At 36.4% G+C, this 23,974-nt stretch overlaps 1 protein-coding gene across 2 annotated transcripts in view; it reads right to left on the reverse strand.

Moving 5' to 3' along the window:
- The window catches only part of arhgap5 (Rho GTPase activating protein 5), a 39,440-nt gene that overhangs the window by 9,237 nt on the left and 6,229 nt on the right, over positions 1-23,974 (reverse strand). For both annotated transcript variants that reach the window (XM_048191442.1, XM_048191443.1), the window contains exons 3-4: positions 23,271-23,424; positions 501-578 (exon numbers count right to left, since the gene is read on the reverse strand). In XM_048191442.1, coding sequence (XP_048047399.1) covers positions 501-578; positions 23,271-23,424 — 232 coding nt within the window. The remainder of the gene's footprint in view (positions 1-500; positions 579-23,270; positions 23,425-23,974) is intronic.

Here is a 23,974-nt window from a genome sequence, read left to right on the forward strand (position 1 = left end):
ACTGAAGATATAATTAATAGCTGCAAACTATATAAATACATTATATTTATATATTAAGCTATTATATAATCTTTATTAAATATCTGATAATATTATTTAGTTAATAATAATAATTAATGAATTAAAACAAAATTACATATAAATACACACTCATCCATCCATAAAATTTCATACAAATTATATATTTTTATATAAAATAATTAAAATAAACATATTTTAAATTAAAATAACTTATCCAAGAAAGCGGAGACCATTTTCTGATGAATACTACTGTGCATGGTTTGCTTAAACAGAACCACAATGAATCTAAATGTTGATGAGATATCCACTCAGTGTGAGGTGGCCAAGATAAAACACACAAATTAACCCTTCAAATTGGAGTTTATCAGGGACTCCAATCCAATTTGTGAAATATCTTCTAACGTGTCCTAGCCGCATGCATCAAACACCTGCAAATGAAGCCTAATTTCCCACAGAGCCCAGTTAAAATCAGTACGTACCCTGGTCGAATTGTTTCTGAATGTTGTCTTGATCCGTCTTGTTTCCACTCACTCGATAAAGGCCCTCTGTGGTGAGACCTGCAAATTAAGAGCGAAACTTCATTAAAATCAATCCCGCAAAGGTTATGTGACAAAACTTCAGTGGAACAAAGCAGTTAGTGTTCTAAAAAACAGCTAAGGCTTAAAGCAACCATTTAAAAGGATGCAAAAATGAATGACATGGGTGTCAGTTCCACAGTTTCTTATTAAATATGGAGTGAATACAAATTAAGAAACGCTGGAACAAACAGTACAAGAAGAAATCACAAGTTGTTCACCCAAAAATGAAAATTTGCTTACCCCCAGCGCATCCAAGATGTAGGTGACTTTGTTTCTTCAGTAGAACACAAATGATGATTTTTAACTGCAACCATTGCCGTCTGTCAGTCTTATAATAAGAGTGAATGGGAACTCGAACAATAAGAGTCGAAAACACTTCCATAGACAAATCCAAATTAAACTCTGCGGCTCATGGTGACATTGATGTCCTAAGACAAGAAACGATCGGTTTGTGCGAGAAACCGAACCGTATTTATATTATTTTTTACCTCTAAAACACCATTATGTCCAACTGCGTTCAGCATTCGCTTAGTGAGGTCTGATCACGCTCTGACAACGGTAGTGATGTCTCGTGCATATACTTCAATGAGTGTGAGACATCACTGCCGTTGTCAGAGCGCGATCAGACCTCACTAAACGAGTGCTGAACGCAGTTAGTTATTGATTGTGTTCCCATTCACTCGCATTATAAGATTTTTAACTTGCAGTTAAAAATCATCATTTGTGTTCTACTGAAGAAACAAAGTCACCTACATCTTGGATGCGCTGGGGGTAAGCAGATAAACATCAAATTTTCATTTTTGGGTAAACTATCCCTTTAAAGGTACAGCAAGTCCATATTTTCAACAGAAAATAAACAAAATGCATCTTTTCAGCACTTTTTGCTGATCCTATGTAATTTTATTCCAAGGACAAATTATTTATTTTTTAATTGTTGAATGCAAACAATTTATTCAGGTATTTTAATTAGAGAATGACAAAAATTCAACATAAGTTTAATTAAGTTAATTGTTTATGGATATTTAACATCCAGATAAATAAATGATTATCTGCTTCTTCATAGCTTGAACCATAGGAAACCTTATAAACGAACACATAATCATAAAAAACATAATAAATTATAAATGAATTGACAAATCATAAACAAAACAATTAAGATCATTATTTTACACATAATAAATCATTAAAAAAACAATTAAAAATAAATACCATTCTACAAGGTCACAAAGTATCAATATAAAATCATTGTGATATCAATATATGAGCCCTAGACAATATAGTAGTTTTATTTCATAACTGAGATTACCCTGCTAGCCCTTAGCCCTTTCGCCTAAAGATTTGAATGTGACTAGTTGTATTTCTGCTGTTGCCGGTCTTAGCACAAATACTTTGGCTTCTGAGTACTTGATACATTCTGAAGTAACAGTATACTATACGGAGGTTCTTGTCAGACACTGGTAAGAATGCGTCTGCCAAAACTGTACATGTTTGTGTCACATCAGTGGAAATGCTGTCATTACAGAGGTGTAAATCTTCCACAGAAGACCAAATATTACTGAGAGCAGGAAAGCCTTCCCATATCACAGAGCAGCTCTTTTCCTACAACCTTTGCTCAAATATTTAAAAATCATGCACTCAACCCAGTAAACTGGGACACTCCAGATGGATGAGTGGACATACTAGCTGATGTCACCAAGAGAAAAGTAGGGCAGAAATGCAGATAATGCAGCAGAATTCAACACACACTTCCCAGTTCCCTGCCCGATAACGCTGCAAGTATCTCTTTATATTCATTATGTCTAATCTACTGTAGCTCGTTTATCAATCTAAAGATAGCTCTGTGAAGCCATGACCTTGTGCAGCTCCGCAGTGCTCTGGTGCACTGATGCAAAACACAGGGCCCCCACAGTCACTCTCAAAGCCTTGTGGGCTGCTAACTGCTACAAGTCAAAACCGCTGTGCATTCTTGAGATGCTCCCACATGTCAGAGCCGGTTCCTCCTCCAGAGCGGTGGGAGGCTACACAGAGGCGCCTGCCTCTTAACTCACCACGTGTTGCTACGGAAAGGGCAGGTGTAGTGACGAATGTGGGCTATTTTACTGCCTTGGGTGAGTCACCCGTTTCCCTCAAACATGTCCAAAAAAAAAATTACTTTCGAAAATCTTGAGACACTAGCCTTTTTTGAATTCTCTATTGAACATGTTTGATGGAGTTCAGAGCAGAGCGATCTAGTTAATTTTTTTCCTGTGCTTTTGTACAGTTATGGTTACAAACTCTCTCTGCCTCCCTACATTTTTGGGTGTGATTCATTGGATAAAAAAGAGAAACGTACTTAAATGTTTCCACTAAAACAAATTTCAATGCTGTAAAACAGGACATGAGGACGTGAAAGTTTAGTGATGAAGGAAATAAATCTTTGAACTTAATGCTTTGCACTTATTCATTTGAGTGAACATCTCTAAAGAAGTGACTGAAATTAATGTTTTGACGCTCTCATACTTGCAAATGATAGTTATGGTAGGAGCTAGGGTAAAACTTAATGAGCACATGATTTTAATTCTAACAACATATTATCAAATATAGTCAAACCAAAATTTATTCAGACACTTTGAACATTTCATTCATTAAAACAGTTTATACACTATAGTCAAAAAAATTGTAATAAAATGTGACAAGATCTCAGAGTTAAACTGTGTAAGAAAAATAATCTTAATTATGTCAGATAACACTTAAGCAAAACATGGTCAGGTCAAAGTGTCTGAATAATTTTTGGTTCCAAATTTTTATCAATTTTACTGGTAGTCCACTGTATGAAGAATTTTTGGGTATAATATTTCACAGATTACTTTATTTTGCTATCCTCACTTACATAAATGAACTATTTATGTAAAATAGTAAAAATATATCAAAAATATCAAAAATGTCTGAATAATTTTTGGTTTGACTGTATATTCTCCTGAGAAAGAGTCAAAAGAGCTTGTGCAAAAGGTATGTAGTTTTACACACACAAATGTGTGATTTAAATAACACTCAAGTGAATAAACCTAAAAAACAAAAACAAAAAAAATCAAAAAAAGGAATCTAGATAAATTAGCCAAATTCATTTATTGCTTAAATCAACCATTTTGACCCATCCGTGGTTGCTTGTTGTTTTGCGTTGTCATTGGCGAGCGTTTGATGACTCATGGAGATTAAGTGATGGTTTGGTGAGGTTACCATGCAACGGCGTGGGTTTGGATCCAACCCTTTTTGTCAGGCCTGTCACATGTGAGAGCGTGAGCTCTGGCCTGATGGTGTTATGCCCAGCCTGACACTGTGAACAGAGTGTGAGCTCACTTACAAGTGCAGGAACACATCAATACTGTAAAATATCAAAGTCAATGCCTTGAAGGAGTTCACACATACCGAACCGTCAGCCTGCTTGGGAATGTGTCAGCTTAGTATTTCATATACTATTTACAACAGACAATAAATACAGACATTCCCACTTCTTTGAGCTTTGGCCATTCTAAAGTGGTACAAACATTAGGGATGCAATTCTGGATGCACTTGGCCAAAAAACTAACTGGAAATTACTTTTTTCTAATAACCACACTTTTATCTAAAGTAAGTAACACACCAAAATCAGACTTGAACGCAACAATAAATCACAGCAACCAACAGCCGCTAGCCATAAAAGTAAAATCAGTCAGCATACAGATCCTGTGTAGCGTGTCAGTAATTTCAGACGTGATGATCTTATTTAGTCAAATGCTGCAAGGAAGGTCAATGTCAAAAGTGTGGTGAAAACAGTAACAGGAAGTGGTACTAAGGGAAGTGATCTTAACTTGGATGCATGTCTATTGTCCCCTCTAAGCCCATCCCATCCACCGCTGGACTTTATCTGCACCTCCTCATCAGCAGATTACCATCACGCTCAACCTCAGTGGCAACAAAAGGCCACCGTGATACAGGAAATCACACGCATTACCGTAGCAGGAAATGTCAAAATAGAGCCTATATGCAAAACCAGACCATAAATCAAATCAGGCACTCATATAAAACCCAGAAAATCACAATATAACACATTCATCAGTCTAGCTTTAGTAGTTGTCCTTCAAGAGATGTGATTTCAAATCTGGCTAGAAATTATGTGAGACGACAAACACAAAAGGTCAGCATGGTAATGAAACCTGCCATTTTGAGCATTGCTGTTTTATCACCTGATGAAGTGTTTACACAGCAGGAAGAAGACAATATCAGTGCACTGCACACAGAATCAGATGCTTCATTAGGAAAACTAAAATGTCAGGTTGTTCATGAGTATTTGTTTTCAACAATGAGCCCTCATAACAGCAGCAGAGCTAAATCATTCATTTTCATTGAGAGTTGGTGATAATTTCCAGTGACATGTAAACATGTTCAGAGACTCAGTGTTGAGATAACTTTTTAACTTTATGCAAATGAGCACTAAAGCACAACAGTGACTGTTGCGAAAGGTTTTTATAGGAGTAATTTCCTGAACCAAAACCAACAAATCACATTACGTGATTGATTCAAAAAGTTTTAAATCAGACTGTGTACTTAACATCTAGACATGATGTAATTAGAATGAATGTCATTACTTTATTTTAATAATAAAATATATTTGTATATTTAAGTTTATTGCAAAATAGTGAAATATATACAATACAGATTAAAAGATTGGGTATTTATTATTTTATCTGAAAGTTTTTGAAGTCTCTTTTGCTCAGCAAGGCTGCATTTATTTGATCAAAAATGCAGTAAAAACAGTCATACTGCAAAATATTATTACAATTTAAAATACTGTTTTCTATTTTAATATATTTTAAAATGTGATTTATTCCTGTGTTGGCAAAGCCAAAAGAATAGCATTCATTCTTTACTGTCACTTTTCATCAATTTGCATTCTTGCTGAATAAAAGTATTTACTTCATCTCTTAAAATTTTAGTCGAAGTTATCTGAGATTGCTGGGAGACTTCAGTTACATCATTCCCAATCCTTAATGCTGAGATTTTTAACCATGATTTTCATTTCTATGGCAACAGCAAATTGTGTCAGCATTGTGGGTAGTGTAGTTTTTTTAATACTATACAATGTAGTAGTAAGTGAAGTTAAAAATTGTAGTTTCCCTAAGCATATCCTATGATTTAACAACCCGTTTTATTTAACAAAATAAACCTATATTATTACTACAGATCTATTTTGCCATGGAGAATGTGAATGGGATATTTGCTTTCAGAGCTCGAATGTTGCGCTCTATAGAAGTGAAGACAGTGGAGCCCATATCATCCATCTGTTGTGAGATACTGTAGATGAGAAGTTAATGTTGCTGTGAGTGAATAACATTCATTTTCACAAGCAAGGAAAGATTTCTTGTCAAAACACAATGACATCTTGTTTTTACTGGGAATACATCTTTTTTTGCGATTACAGCGAGCAACAGTAGAGTGACCTGGCGACCTCCAGTGATAAAATCGCTGTCAACATGAATGCTTTAGGCTGGACTCTAGAGGATAATGGCAAATGTCACGCATCGTATTCCCATGATACCACAATGTCTTGAAGGGGTCGTACAAAATAAAAGGGCAAAGCCCGGGGTTACAGCTTCTGTAAATGCTACAGCGCATGTCAGTGCAAAATCAATGTTCTTGCTTCAGAGCTGGGACAAACGTCACACCGGGACTGCAACCTTTTCACTATAATGCTGTCATCAAATCCTTTCTGAAAAGGGCGTGCCTGTACAGGAACACACCAGGGATGGGCCGCAATCAAAAGATTCATTCCCCCACAGAGGCCTGTGTAAACCCAACAAAGAGTATTCCCGGTATGATGCTTTGATCCATTTTATATGCTACACCTTTTCATGGGATTTTATCTTATGTATCTTATCTTATTATTCTGAAATGTTTCAGGAGCTTAAAAGGAATCTATTGTAAAATCAAATGTTTGATGCGTCTTCCTTCCAGGTACCCAGATTGCACCTGTTCTGCAGCACCCAGACTAGCACAGCTTGTGTGAAAAATTATTTTACATAAATACAGAATTTTAAATCTGTGTTGAAACATTACCTCTGTTGCAAAATCTGTTTAAAAGGTTGGCTGCATAATTATTCCTTTGAGATACATTCTCCTGGCTAAACTTTGAGGCAGCTCTGCACGTATCCTTCTTGGATTCCTAACCCAGAATGCACTGAGACAAGAAGATCAGTAGAAAAGAATAATGGATAAAAATAAATAAATTAAAATATCACCATAGTAGACGAGAGAAATGTTGATTATAAGTATATTCAATACCACAAAGTGTCAATAAAAATATATATTAATAGAATAAATACATTTATTATATATAGGTTCCATGCAAATTAGGATGCTAAATTAGTAGCCTAAGTAGGCAGCAGGGAGCAAGGTGGCTCCCTACGTTTTGGAACAGAGCTAGTGTGTTGGCAGGAAATGAGAGTGATTTCTAATGCATCTTTCCAGTACGAGCAAGTACCCAAAACCATTCAAATGAAGGGAAATGATTACATGGAAGATCTTGTGCAGCTGGTGCTGATGCTAAACCATTATACACCATCGCTTGATACCATCTGCTTAATTATTCTGCCATAACGCCCACCCCTATGGTGGAGTTTAAGACCAAATATCAGGGTCCACAAATAGACATGGAGGGAAAGTGCTTTTCTAAACCAACCTCCATCCGTCAGTGCAGCAGCCTGGTGAAGAAATGCTCCATGAGATACAGTATGATTGTGTTAGCGGGGGGTAAACGTGAGTTTCAAAGCTATTGCCTCAGCATTCCACTAACACACGATAATAAATCAGCAGAGGGGAAGCGTCGACTCACATGCTCATTCCACAGGAAATCGGTTTAAAAATATACCAACCCTTATTAACCTTATTCCTCACAGGGTTTCAATATACTTAACAAGGTTTAGGAAATAAACTCAGGTCAGGGTTGATTCTGCAATGTGAGACGTGAAGCCTCAAATGCCGACATTAGTGTCACTTAGTCACTCCGCAAACAAAAGCTGCTTTGGAAATCGAACCTTGCAGAATGTAGAGGGGGGCAGAATCTGAGTCAAGTCATCAATTTTCACACTACTGTGATAATAATTGCCCTTCTCTGCAGCTCTTGGCGACTATAAATCAAAGCAGCAGATGTGAAGGAAAATATCAAAGCATATCAGCTCTCCTTTTATTGATTTTCAAATCCATACAAGAAAAAAAACGTGTTGACAATGCCCCTTTATTAAAAGGAGAGTTCACCCAAAAGTGAATATTCTGGCAATGAATATTCACATATGAATCTAATGAACCTAATGTTGTTCCAAACCTTAAAAGGTGCCCTAGAATTAAATATTGAATTTATATTGGCATAGTTGAATAACAAGAATTCAGTACATGGAAAAGACATACACTGAGTTTCAAACTCCATTGTTTCCTCCTCCTTATATAAATCTCATTTGTTTAAAAGACCTCCGAAGAACAGGCGAATCTCAACATAACACTGACTGTTACGTAACAGTCGGGGTGTACGCCCCCAATATTTGCATATGCCAGCCCACGATCAAGCCATTAGAAAAGGGCAGGACGTCTGGATGTGCACAGCTGAATCATCAGACTAGGTAAGCAAGCAAGAATAGCGAAAAATGGCAGATGGAGCGATAATAACTGACATGATCCATGATAACATGATATTTTTAGTGATATTTGTAAATTGTCTTTCTAAATGTTTCGTTAGCATGTTGCTAATGTACTGTTAAATGTGGTTAAAGTTACCATCGTTTATTATTGTATTCACGGAGACAAGAGAGCCATCGCTATTTTCATTTTTAAACACTTACAGTCTGTATAATGCATAAACACAACTCTTTATAAATATCTCCAACAGTGTGTAATGTTAGCTTTAGCCACGCAGCATAGCCTCAAACTCATTCAGAATCAAATGTAATACATCTAAGTAAATACTATACTTACATGATCCGATGTATGCAAGCAGCATGCATGACGAACATCTTGTAAAGATCCATTATGAGGGTTATATTAGCTGTGTAAACTGTGTTTATGCTGTTCAAAGCAAGCGCGAGCTCCGGGGGAGGGGGAGCATGAGAATTAAAGGGGCCGCAACCTATATATCGGTGCATAGTTAATGATGCCCCAAAGTAGGCAGTTAAAAAAATGAATAAAAAAAAAATCTATGGGGTATTTTGAGCTGAAACTTCACAGACACATTCAGGGGACACCTTAGACTTATATTACATCTTTTAAAATGAAGTTCTAGGGCACCTTTAATGACTTTATTCATACCATTGAACAAGTTTTAAAGGACAAGCTGGCTGCTATTTTCCTTTCAACTGTAAAGAATGGAAAGTGGAGTGCTCAAGCTTCAAAAAGGAAACAAATGCACCTTAAAAGTATAAGTAGTCCATATCCTATGTACTATATACATATATATTTCTTATGAAAGCCACATGGTAGCTTTGTGCGTTCGGACCGAAGTTAGTCGCTATTCTGTGAAAGAATCGGCAGAAAATGCAAAACGGCAATGGGAAAAGATGTCAAAAGAAATCCCTATAAGCTCAGCTACTTTAAGGTCAAGCAGTGGCATGTAAGGTCCTAAGCCTATGCTTTTTACATAAACGCTTAGATGTCTAGATTCCGGAGTCAAACAACTGTCTGAAAGTGGTTAAAAATTAAGCCCTGACATATTTAGTCATGCTGAGTTGACAGCTGCATGAGTGGCATAAGTGCTTTTAAAATAAAAAACGAGTCCAATCTAAGTTGTGAGCGCAGCAAGTTGGCTGTTATCAAAGAGGGGTGGGTTTGCGTGTGTTTAGCCCCATGAGAAATTCATGGCAGTCGAGAGGATTTAGCAGAGCCGAGCGGCCTTATCTAGTGCCTGCAGCTAAACGGCATCCCCTCGCACAGTCCTAAGAACTACGTGGCATTGATTTAATGTAGAATATCTGCTCGCAGTGAACAGGCAAGCGGCACAGGTGCACAGCGGGCTGATTGACATAAATTCTGATATGATGAAAATAAGCAAGCTGTTTGTGGAACAAATGCAAGAAGCCACCAAAACAGAACTAAAAACAAAACCATCAAAAAAAGCAAACAACAAAAAGCACATGTTCAATTATTCAGTGTGAATTATCATCAAGGGCTCATTGTGAGGCCACTGCAGTGAGTCTGTACTTAAAGCAGTAAAGCATGTGTAATGTGTCGGCGGATGAGATGTGGTCAGCTCGACCATGGACTGACCCAGGACATCTGCCCTTCAGCAAACAGTAACGGCATCATTTGCTCCAGCTCATCTCTAATTCATCATGAACAGATGGGATATGCTTAAAAATAGTCATTTTTTAATCTGCAAACTACTGCAATTGCGTAATCAGCGGCAGATACCATGTCCGTTTGGGAGTAGGTGTATTTAGCGAAAACCAAAGTGATGGTAACATTGCAGCTACATTCTTACTCCACAGCAAAATCTTAACCAGAAACAATGCTTTTCTACGCATGTCTGTTTAGTTAACATTTGACAAAACATCAGGCAAAAAAAACACTGTGTTACTGCTTACAATGTTTTAAAACCAGTGTGTATAACAGGACACATTATGCAACTATAAACCTTTCAAACAGTAGTATGGTATAAGAGTCACATGTTCTCTATGTTACAGGTTTAATTCAATAAGCGTCAAATTATTTTGCATATCTGATCTAATTTTGTATAAAGTTTTTTTAAAAAGTTGCACAACTACCGTAATCAAATTTCTAATCATCATTACGATTACAGATGCCACAATTTCGTAATCATTCAAAGGCACGATTACAAAAAAATGTATCCACTTACATTATTCTGCGTACTTAAGAGGTGTGTTTAGAGCATTTTACATTGTGAGAGGTGAATACCTTCAGAGAGTAAAAGGTCTAACTCAGCACAAAAAGAGCTACCAGTGACATTAAGTGTATGCCGATTGGTCGACCACACACGAAACACCGGCACCCACCATTTTTAAAAAGCCGTGTACACAGCTTAAATATTAACTCCACGAACATGGAAAATGGTGATAGATGTACCTCTCAACCTTACACTAAGAAGAAAATCCAGCGTGACTTTGAGCGGACCAAGCGAAACATGATTTTGTATTTCTGCTCAGCTAGCGATACTGGGCATCAACCACACGGCAAAAGCTAATACTTTTTCATATTTCATCTACTTACTTTGTATAACAGTTCTGTCTAATAACGTATTAGATAGGACTGTTAAACAGATCGTAAACGAATGAAGATGGAGAATGGGTCATGCTCTGGCTGAGCCATTCTCAGTGCAGTCAAAATAAAAGTCACAACAACAAGCGCAGTTTACGTCACTTCAGAGTTCCTATTGGCGGTGCGAATGCAACTAGGAAAATGGCTAAAGGGGGATATTAGTTCTCGGGGAACCACCCTGGTGGCTAGTTCCTATAACTAAGTTCCGAGAACAGCCCGTTGTGAAAGCCCCTATCATTATTATTATTACATGTCTTATAAATAATAATATTTATAAAACAAATTTTCAGGAAGTGTTTTCAGCTTGTTTTTTATTTGTATATAAAAATATGGCATGCAGTTGCTTAAAACAATGGTATAAAGCTATTTGAAACATCATTCAATGTAACTTGTGATTAGGGCTGCACGATTAATCGCATGCTATTCTCACGCGCATTTCGTCAGTAAAGCCGGTTCCCTGATTACCGCTAAATCGCCATCACCTGTTTTTAAACGCAGCGCCTTTTAATAGACGGAGCCGTAGTTCACGGACAAGCCACGCAATATCGCGTTCATTATCGCAGGCGATTCATCTGCGATATGAACGCGATATTGCGTGGCTTTTCAGTGACCTACGGCTCTGTCTATTAAATGCCGCTTCATTTGAAAGCAGGTGATGGCGATTTAGCGGTAATCAGGGAACCGGCTTTACTGACGAAATGCGCGTGAGAATAGCATGCGATTAATCGTGCAGCCCTACTTGTGATAATCGTAATTAATAGCTAATCGCAATTACAATTTCAAGGGAATAATCGAGGGAATAATTTTTGTCATAATCGTGCAGCCCTAACATAGATTAACTCTTAGAAGTCTGATCTGGGCAGCGTTTCCCAAAAGCATCGTAAGCTTAAGTTGATTGTAGCTCCATTGAAACCAATCTATTTCCTGGTCTGACTGGTCTATTTCCAGTTAATTTCTCACACTGTAAACAAAAGGTCAAGAAAAGTGCACTGAGTGCTCTACAGTGTGCTCTCAATGAATACTGCACATTTCGTTTAATTTGGTGTACAGGAATGTGAATCATACAAAAATGTAAAAATTTTGCTTACAATTCCATGTCAACAAAGATTCTGGTTCCTTAATTCCATTAATGACTTTTCTAGTACTTCTGAGAGCTGATTCATAACAGACTGTCTTTAGACTGATTCAGTGGTCTGGAACCAGTTCTTGATAGGTCACATGGGTATTCAATGCATACAGAAAATTCTCAAACTGTGCATAAAGTATCAACTGCAAAAATAAAAATGCTATTGTGAACATAATTCTTCTTTTGGCAGTTGCCAATTAGATATTACAAATCAGCAGCATTTCTTATGTGAACATGGACAGCAGCCCCAAACAACCATCATCGGGCATGAGCACATTGAAAGCTTAAAAAAGTTAGCAAAGTTCTGCTTGTCAATTCTTCAAGTACATAAGCTTCATTCTTGCTTTTTCACAAGCTCCCAGAGCTTATGGCATCATCGCCCTCCCCTTCATTACATTTTCTAAGCCACATCCTGAGTCTAGATGCACTGGCTGATGTGTGGCGACAGCATGTCAAAGCCAAGTGCTTCTGACATCCTCTCCCCTCGAGCACGACAAGCAGTAGCAGGCCAAGGGGAATAACAGGACTTTGCGTTGTCGGACACTTATTGCTAAGCATTCGCCAGAGACCTTAATGTGTCAAAGGAGGCAAAAGCCAGAGTCATCAAAACTTTCTGCAACCCTCCAGCAAGGTGCATGTCTAGAGTGGGCAATGCAACAGTCATCAGGAGGGGAACTCCACTTGCAGAGCAGCCTAGCAGATTAAATGTGTCCTTAATATGCTTAATTTAGCTGCATCATATAAAGGGAAGTGTGGGAAGTGGAGGCACATAAATTAGGACTCATCCTGTTTACACTAATCTAGTCTCTGCCTGTAAAAGGTAAAACACATTCAGTAACTAGCTATGTTTACATACAGCCAAATAAACCAATGGTAATATGACAGAGATCAATTGGCATGAAAAGCCAACATGAATACATATATTTGATCAAAGTGGCAGTGTAGTTTTGCAGCATTTCTGGCGTAGATCTCAGCACTTACATAAAAACATTAGGTTCAGGGTACATATAACCATTACATTCGAAGTCTGATAAATTCATTCGGACTGATAATAAACTGAGCATGTAAAAGCAGAGCAAAGTGTTAAGTCAAGGTACTTATTTACAAGCCACACCAACAATTACAAGCCACACCTTTACATAGGCATTAGGATAATCTGTAGATCATCCTGCAGACAGAGGTTGTGTCTGAAATCGCCCCCTATAACCTTAAATAGGGCACTATTTGAGGGGACAGCCATTTGTAGTGGTGTCCGAAACCATAGTGGACATTATCGAGTGCGCTCATTCAATCCCACAATGCACCACAATAACGAGCGTACAACTGATGTACACTCAACGCCTACAGAATTACCCATAATGCACTGTGAGGGTCACGCAGATGAACACCGAGTCAACACACAGAGATGGTGCGTGAGCGGTAAGCCTTGCATCTTCACTAAACTATCAGTTGTATGTGTTTTAAGGTTTGCCAGTTTGGACATTAAAGCGATTTTAGACGATCGGATGTGTATTATATCGAGCCACCGTGCTCGTGCAGTACAGTAGCTGCACAAAACTTGAAGATCGCGCTTGCTGAGAGTAGCAGAAACTAGTTGTCAGTGCTGTCCTGTGATTTATCACTAAAGTAGCTTAGAAACTCAAAAGTTATTATAGCATATACTTTTCTACTTTTGAAGTAACTATTTACAACCCACAGCTTCACAATCAATAGAGAGACAGTATGACTAATTCACACGCAGTCGCTCTCATTATGTACTGGTACTGTGCTAATTTATCTTTATCTGATTTACAATGAGCAGAAATCTGTAAGAAATGTTACGAAACATACATAACTTCTGAAAGTGAGCTGTTATGTCAGATCACTCTTTCAATAGGAAAAAAAAATATCCCACCTTTAATAGTCGAGCATATTTACAGTACAAACCTTGTAAGTGAACCAGAGGTGTAAAGAGTACCTGAAAACCATACTTGAGTAAAAGTACAGATACCTTACATCGAAAATGACTCCATTACAAGTTACAAGTAACCAATTCCAATACGACTTGAGTAAAAGTCTTAGAGTATATGATTTTAACAGTACTTAAGTATTTTACTCGTACTGAATGTAGGCTCAAAGATGCACTAGTCCTCAACACCTGAGAGACATGCCGGTGAAAATAAACAACTGATTTGTAAAATGAGAAAATATGTTTATTTTGTAAAATCAAAATAAAACTGAACACCTCAATGTTGCAATAAATCAAGGTCGACACAACAACCTTTTAAATGTCTACAAACTCTCACGTCTCAGTTAAGCTCAAGTGCACAAAAAGGCCATGAGTAAACCTATATCCGTCAAAAAGGTCTTGTCAATATAGCGGATAAATAAAATAAAGTTAAGTAAAATTAAATAGTCAAAGTCTACTTGCACTAGATGTGCTGGTTTCAGCCTCATCACCAGCTGCAGTCATGATCTCATAAATCAAACACCTGCAATTAAGAAACTACCTGCTAATGCACTCGCATTCACATAAAATAGCCTTGTTGACAAGTTTGGGTGAGTAAAGGCAAAACGCACAAGATATAGTACCTTCAATACCTTAGATGCCGATATTTGATTTGATTTGCCGATTACTTTGATACTCAGTACAACTACAAAGTAGCCAAAAAGGTACTTAAAGGTGCCCTAGATTCAAAATTTGAATTTACCTTGGCATAGTTGAATAACAAGAGTTCAGTACATGGAAAAGACATACATTGAGTTTCAAACTCCATTGCTTTCTCTTTTTTATGTAAATCTCATTTGTTTAAAAGACTTCCTGAAAACACGCGGATCTCAACATAACACCGACTGTTACGTAACAGTCGGGGTGTACGCCCCAATATTTGCATATGCCAGCCCATGTTCCCAACATTATGAAAGGCATTAGACAAGGGCAGCCAGTAACGTCTTGATCTGCACAGGTGAATCAACAGACTAGGTAAGCAAGAACAACAGCGAAAATGGCAGATGGAGCAATAATAACTGACATGATCCATGATAGCATGATATTTTTAGTGATATTTGTAAATTGTCTTTCTAAATGTTTCGTTAGCATGTTGCTAATGTACTGTTAAATGAGGTTAAAGTTACCATCGTTTCTTACTGAATTCATGGAGACAAGAGCCGTCGCTATTTTCATTTTTAAACACTTGCAGTCTTTATAATTCATAAACACAACTTCATTCTTTATAAATCTCTCCAACAGTGTAGCATTAGCTGTTAGCCACGGAGCATAGCCTCAAACTCATAGAGAATCAAATATAAACATCAAAATAAATACTTTACTCACATAATTCGAAGCATGCATACAGCATGCATGACGAACATCTTGTAAAGATCCATTTGAGGGTTATATTAGCTGTGTGAACTTTGTAAATGTGCTGTAATATAATCAAGAGCTCGTGTGGCAGGGAGCACGCGAATTAAAGGGGCAGCGCGCTGAAAAAATCAGTGCATAGTTAATGATGCCCCAAACATAGGCAGTTAAAAAAATTAATTTAAAAAAAATCTATGGGGTATTTTGAGCTGAAACTTCACAGACACATTCAGGGGACATCTTAGACTTATATTACATCTTGTGAAAAAGCAATCTTGGGCACCTTTAAGTACAGTAACTAATTACATTTACTCAAGTACTTTACACCTCTAAAGTGAACTATGGGGACAAAAAGAGACAAAATAATCGTTCATTAATCGTAATCGAGGTAAAATGTTAAATTAATCGAGGTTTTGATTTTAGGTCATAATCGTCCAGCCCTACTTGGAACTGAAGTCAGGAGCAGGGTTGGCTACCCCTGTCCTAAACACAATGCATTAGATGAGCTTCATTGCCAAGTATGCCAACACATACAAGGAATTTGTCTTGGTGACAAAACTTGGCTTCCAGTGCACAGACAGAACGACAGCAACAAGACAGATAATAAAAGTTAAATAAATAGATAAAAATAAATATTTAAAAAATACAAATAGACAATACATGTATATACAGGTATGTTATATACATTGCAAGGAATGTGAATAAGAGGTATGGTATGCTAAATAAATATGAGTATAAATAGTATTGTGTGTATTTTACATGTTTATTGCCCAGTGGGGGCATTTAACGGTTCATGAGATAGATCTGGTGCTCAGTGCTCTGTAGCGCCGAAGAGAGAACAACTATTCAAAGAGGAAGTGGTCTGGATGCGAGTCCAAAGTGATATGACACTTAACCCCATAAAGCCTACTGTATCATATAGGCCTCTCAATTATCAACATGATCAAAACTTTGCTGAAAAACCTGTTGTACACACTCTACTACATTCTAACATTTGATTGATAGTATAATTTTAATATAATTCTAAAACCGTCTCCCTTCAGGTTGTGGCACATGTGCCTTTTTGCTGTGAGATCTTGATTTATCTTCACTGATGATTTTTTTTTTTAAAGTAAACGTAAAATTAACTTGTATATGTGTGTATGAATGAATGAATATTTTTCATCTAAAACACTCAAACTGTTCCATTTAAAGAAAAATAGATTTTTCTTAGTATTATTGGGCTGCTGTTCAAACCATAGTGTTCACAAAAATGTCTCTCTGATGATTGTTGCACATAATAACAGTGTGGTTTATTGGATCAGAAAAATATATTTTCCTGACTATTATTTCATATATCAGGTTTTACATGGTGTAAGGTGTAAGTCGACAAAAGCATGACATAAGCAAATGATTAGAATACCCAAACAGAAATGATACAGTAACCACAGTTTCCACCATAATACCACAATTAGCCACTATTATCAAAACAAGGAACTATTCCAAAATGACAGATAGATTTCTAAAAATTTCTCACAGTTTGAAATTTATAAAAAATATTGAATTTCATTATATTACAAATTAAATCAATCAAAATGTTTTATATTATTGTTCTTTTTTCAGTTGCAACAATAACTATTAACTATAATATAGTTACCATGGTAGCTAAATCAATTAAGATTGAGCTATTTCCTTGTTTAAAATGCAATGCATCATACTCTGCAGCACTAGGTCTCAAAACGCAGAAACGGGGTATGACAATTATTCCCTACCGAGTTAAGTAATCCCTATGACTGAGAGGAAGCCGTACAATATTGAAAAGCAAGGCTAAAGGGCTAAAGACTTGTGAAAAGGCTGACTCCTGCATTTTCACCGCAAAAGAGTCACTTTAAAAAGTGCATCATTGCGACAGCCTCCTGGGAAATGCGCAGCATTTTGCTTTTGTGACCTGAAACAGTAAGATGCACAAACATTGCAATCAAAGAGCTAGCTGTCTAGTTATCCTGCTGACTAGGTTTTAAAACACAGCTATTGACATATACAGGCTGTAATCTCACATTCATATCTGACTCCAGAAAAACAAGGTGATACACATGTAAGAGGCGTTTTTGGGCTGCTATTCAAACCGCAGTATTCACAAAATTTGCTCTCTGATGATTTGTTACAGTGCAGTTTATAGTATAACGTGTAAATAAACTAAAACATAGACCTTGAGAGGAAGCGTCAACAAGCTGTAAACAATCCTGTCCATTTCCCCATCACAATTCATCAAATTCTCTTGGAAAACAGTCCAATGTTGCAGAATAATGGTTTAGAGATTGTCTCTAAACACACTTGTGACCCTTTCAGCCCAGTGTGGTCTTAATCATGAAATATTAGTCAGCTGATTAACTGTTGTACAAATACCCTCGCCTTTTTCTTCATTCGAAGCAGTTCCGCATGTCCGGCCAAGAACTGCTGGCTATCCGTGCTTAGGCAGGACATTTTCTGCTAATCTAATACCCAGTCTGCCAAAGCATACTGAAATCATTCAGCTATGAGCTTCTCTGGCACATATCTTATTTCACACTTGGTAGCATCCAGTCATTGGTGAGGTAATGTATTGTTAAGCTTGCGTATGGGGCAACATCTGCACTTGATCACATGTATGCATTGGCCAAGTCAGGTTTTTAAACCTTGACATCTTTCATGTGGCTTTATAGGCTGGGAACTGTAATTTCTGAAGTTTTTCTGGCAATTCATACAGCTCATCAAGCTTTCGCACCATTCATATCGCATTCAAATTTGGACCGAAACCTCTGTAATAGTCTACTGATGGGGAGCCACTGACATTTTATGGTATTGGTGCCTTTAGCTGCCACCGCTTTGCTGCATAGACAGCCAATCCGAGTTATTGGGCTTTTCTTTTCCATTCGAGTTAAAACCAAAATGCGCCCACAGGGAAGCCTTTGTGTTTGGCTTTGCAACCAGCCCTGAGTCCATGTTGTGGATTTCAACGACAGCTGATCAAATGATGCTGGCAAAGCAATGTCAACTGAACTTGAAATACAGGTTGTGATGTTTTACACAGAATACATAAAATAGCTTTTGCTAAAAATAAATATTTTGCAGACCAATGAGTCGCAAATAAGAAAGTTAAGGTAACACTTTGTATACATAATTAGTTAATATTTTAATATGTGAGGTAAATGCTTTATTTAAATAATTAGTTCATATTCCAACTCCAGTTAGTTGGATAATAATATTCCAATTAGTTAATATTCAAATATTCCAAGCAATGCTTTATCGTTAAATAATTAGTAGTTAATATTCAAATTTGGAATATGAATTAATGGAAATTATAATATTAATATGCAGCTAAATGAGTTTGAAATATTACCAAATTATTTACATGACAAAGTTTTTACTGGAAATACCGGAACATACACTAATTGTTATATTAAAGGGTTAGTTTACCCAAAAATGAAAATTATGTCAATTACTCACTCTCATAGAAGCATTAATTAGCAAATTAATTCCACACCCGTAAGACCTTCGTTCATCTTCAGAACCCAAATTAAAATATTTTTGATAAAATCCGATGGCTCAGTAAGGCCTCCATCGCCAGCAATAACACTCCCTTATTCAATGCCCAGAAAGCTACTAAAAACATATTTAAAACAGTTCATGTGACTACAGTGGTTCAACCTTAATATTATAAAGCCACAAGAACACTTTTTATGCGCCAAAAATAACAAAATAGCTACTTTATTCCACAATATCTAGTGATGAGCGATTTCAAAACACTGCTTCATGAAGCGTCGAAGCTTTACGAATCATTTGTTTCAAATCAGTGGTTTGAAGCATGAATCAAACTGCCAAAGTCATGTAAACTATTATGTTTACATGACTTTGGCTTACATTAAAACACTTATGACGTAACGAAGCCTCGTTTACTGAAATCATGGGATTTTGGCGCTCTGAACCACTGATTCGAAACAAAAGAATCATAAAGCTCCGAAGCTTCATGAATCAGTGTTTTGAAATCGCCCATCACTAGATATTGTTGAATAAAGTCGCTATTTTGTTATTTCTGGTTCACAAAAAGTATTCTCGTCGCTTTATAATATTAAAGTTGAACCACTGTAGTCACATGAACTGTTTTAAATATGTTTTTAGTAGCTTTCTGGGCACTGAATAAGGGAGTGTTATTGCTGGCGATGCATGCCTCACTGAGCCATCGGATTTTATCAAAAATATCTTAATTTATGTTCCGAAGATGAACGAAGGTCTTACGGGTGTGGAACGACATGAGGGTGAGTAATGACATAATTTTCAGTTTTGGGTGAATTAACCCTTTAATATCCAATATTTCCAGGAAAAGCCGTTATATAAAAAATGAGCTAATGTTCCAACTGTATTGCACAACAACAATTCAAACATGCAAACTTAAGCAAGTAAGCACTGTTTGTAAATTACCTCCTTTCCACAGAGCTGTTTAACGCACCGCTGCACCCTAGGGAACACATCAAGTCAACTAAAATGCACCTAATTTGCATCCTATTTGTTGCAACATTTCTTAAATTGGCATAAAATTTATTTCACTGTGGGATCCAAAGATTGCGCATTGTGGTCAGCGCATTTATTCACTCATGTAGTCCTATTCAAGGCCTAGAAAAATTTGCTGAGAACTGACGCAACAATGTTTTTCTGATCATATGTCTTCAGTGTCTGTCAAGTTCATGGTTTATTTCATAGTTAGTGTCTCATATAAATATCTAAACATCCATAACATTTCACACAAGAAGAGGTTATTACTGTGAAGCCCTGCAAGGAGGAAATGACAATGGGGGTACTCTTCTGATGGATAAATGAAGCATCCAGGCCTAAATGAGCCATGAAAGTCAATTAGGAAACATCCATAAAGTCCATTTTCTTCGTACAGTTTTCAACGCCACAGGCTCTAGGTTTTCAGAAATGCTGGGCTACGAGAAATAAAGGACTGTGTGTGTGCATACACCCATGTTTGGAAGAGTGGATTGTTTGACTACTTGTTCTTGACCACAAAAAAAAAAAGAAATGGAGTCAAGTATTATAATTTCCTCTGGGTTTCACAATGCAGTACAGAGCGAGACAGAGGGGCATAAATGGGAGGGAGTGAGCGTTTGGCTTGGGGGGCAGGGTGTTTGATGAACCTTTTCATCTGCACAGCTCTGTGAAGCAAGATGCTTTCAAAAAGCTCTTAAACAAGAGCCCCGCGATGCTCAGATGCAGCCATGGGCACAATGTGCCATCTCATCTCATTCCAGTGGAAACCAAAAAAAGGCCCGGATTCAGCCACGGTCAAAAAGCCTTGATTTTAAAGGGATAGTACACGTATAATAAATATTTGATATTAATACGGACTATTAATATTGAATATTTACTAAATTTAAATATTTTTAAATCAGCATTGGTCAATACTGGACATATATTGGTTGTTATTGTACATCACTTTTCTTGCTCATTTAAATGGCTGGGCATTGACACAAATTTCACGATTTGACTCAAGCTTATGGTTAGATCCAATTCTGATTTTGATTCAATCTGATATGTTATTGATTCATTTGGATATACATCAGGTACATTACATGTCTATTTTTCTTAAGGAAAAAAAATGTAAATTAATTTATTACAAATTAACAAACATTTGTATACAACCATTTAAATTGCACAGAAGGCAGTTTTTATAATAAATTTAATGACAATTATGTTTCTATTCGTTTTTTGAAATAAACACATTTACACACTTATGGATGATGGATTTATTTTCATGATGGATTTATACAAATGTATTAAATATTAAAGAACAGGTTAAAATATAACGAATCTGTAATATAGTGCATATATTTAGCAAAATGCTGCTAGAGTTAATTTTTCTAGCTAACGAGTGAGCTATGGTCACTGAATGGCTTTGCTGAGGTAAATGTAACATTACATGATATTGTTTACAAGCCGTTTTATTGACACCTTTTCGGCATTTGAAACACTGATTAGTCATTACATGAGACATGAAACTTTTCAGTAAATTGTACTGTATGTTTAAACATACCTTCTGATGTTCATTCATGTTTATTTTGTGCTGTAACTAGTACTAAAGAGGAAGAGATGATCAGTTTACACACTTTCTGCACTGCCGCTTTGCTTGAACTGAGGCACTACATCAATCTGTCACGCCACATTAAAGAGTGTCAAAACAGTATATGTTGTTTGAATTTTGCTATAAAATTGACAGAATTTTAAAGCTAAGACTTTGTCTCATATCAAAAGTAACAAAACTCAAAGCTTAATGTGATTTACTGAATAAGAGGCACATTACAAATGTTTAGTGAAATTTTGTTCACGCATCACCTGAAAACAGCACAGACCAAGAAATAGACTCTTGGGATTTAAGGATTGATATTAGTTCATAAAAATGAGAATCGATAAATTTTTTTTTTTTTTTTTTTTTAAGTCAAGAAATCAATATGTTTTGCACAGCCCAGCTCTACTCATTTATCTTTTTCTACATTAAGATTACCTTTGCATTCATCTAATGATCACTTAAAGTTAATCTTTAAAAAAAAAAAAAAAAAAAATTATCTTTAGCAAATCTCAAAATGAATATTTATTTTTCATACTGTACATTATAATGTTGTGAAATTCAATCGTAGCATTTAAAATGCCTGAATTTAGTTTTTAGCCTTTTTTTTGTTGACAAAATTGTGTCAAATTGTGTAGAATGCCTTCCATAAATTACATCAATTTATTCAAGTTAAATGATAACGCTAAATGCTTCCCTATAGTCCACAAACCTGCATGTCACAAAAATAATCAAGCCACTCACCAACAAAATAGTCCTGCACATTAACAGTGCACAGCACTATGTGAGATCTAAACATGAGATCAGCAAAATCTGTTTCGGATAATCACGTATAGGCTTCATGGGTGTACGACCACACATATACAAAGCAAAACCAGGCCAAGTATTACACTCACCACAGACACTTTGCCCACTTCTAGTACACACCATAAAAACCACAAACAGCAGCTTAATAATTTCCTTTAAGAAACCACATCAACGTATGTCATCCATGCATGATTTGCACTGATCTGACCACAACCAACCTGAATGACAGAATGTGTGTGTCACCTACTCGCTAATGAAACCTCAAGCTATATTACGGGTCAGCTGGGTTTATTGACAGCCCTGTTAGTCAGAGTTTCCATTGAACACAGTTACAGAACAAGCTACTGAAGGGCATGTTGTAACCAAACAAACAGCCACAGTAAAAGGGCCTCTATCTCTGCTTTATGCATATGAAGAAGACTTTGTTCGAGTCCAAATATGGTCAGCACGTCCACAAATTATGTTAAGCCCACCCCGTGGCTACGATGTATGATGGGCCTCAGAGTTTACACATCATTTGCAGAGTCCATGAAAATGCAAACCACAGTCTAACTGAACAAAGTACTCTGGGAAAAATTAGATCATCATAACACGTGCCATAAAAATCCATTCAATCATTTACCAGACGGACTTCCCTCCTCCCCTGCCCATCAACTTCCTGTTGTGTCAGAATTTATTACCTCAGAGTAATGGATTTCATTCGTTACTGATGGCATTTGAACCACATACAGAATTTCTGTGCTTTAAAATATAGACTGTATCAAGCTCACAAAGTATGCAATGTGAAACGCACAAATGTACAATTTTCAGTAAAGCACCTCAGGACCAGGAAGGACAAATTTTTAGCAAATGTTACTAAAACTGCAATCTACTAAATGAAAAATGCCAAGAACAAAAATGACTAACATAAATCACTTTCTTCTTGCAAACTCACACAATAAAGATACAATTCTCAAATAGCCTTCAAACGAAGAACTGACAAGAAACTTTTACATGTATTCAGATGTTATATTTAGTTATTCAGCATTAGAAAAACAGGAAACTTACCTGTTCGCTCAATGTAGTCAACACACTTCTCAATAAACAATGGTATGGGCCTATCAGGAGTGACCAAGTTCTGAAGAGGCACCCCAAAATAGTTGCTCTCCCAATTTCTTCGAGTTGGTGGGTACAATGGCTTTGGGGTCTTTATTGGCTTTGTCTGTTGAGAAAAGATAACATTACATACTATGACCACTACAATGCATGCTGACAACAATCATGTTTCAATGTGCCTGCTGTTAGCATTTAAATTGGAGAATGGTGGAAACTATAATTATCTTATAAATCAACTTCTTCATAAGCATCTTAGAAAAAAATAAAAAAAATAATAAAAAAAATATTTTTGGAAATCTTTGCACAGATATGAAAATTCTGGCAAATAATGATAATAAAATTCTATACTAATTGGTCTAAATAAAAACTAAAAATAAATTAAATTAAATACAAAAACCTAAACTTTTATCTAAATTTAGGAATCACAACATTATAATGTACAGTATTAAAAATTGATATTCATTTTGGAGAGTTAAAGATTTAAAAGTGCTATTAAATTACATAACTGTTTTTAAAAGATTAACTTTAAGTGAGCTTTAAATGACAGCAAAGGTAATCTAAATCTTAAAATAAGAAAAATGAGCATGCACAATGAAATACACAGTTAAATACACAACATCGGCACAAACAAATAAATAAAAAAATATCTATAATAT

This window comes from Megalobrama amblycephala, linkage group LG5 (genome assembly GCF_018812025.1).
Source record: "Megalobrama amblycephala isolate DHTTF-2021 linkage group LG5, ASM1881202v1, whole genome shotgun sequence".
Taxonomy (NCBI): Eukaryota; Metazoa; Chordata; class Actinopteri; order Cypriniformes; family Xenocyprididae; genus Megalobrama; species Megalobrama amblycephala.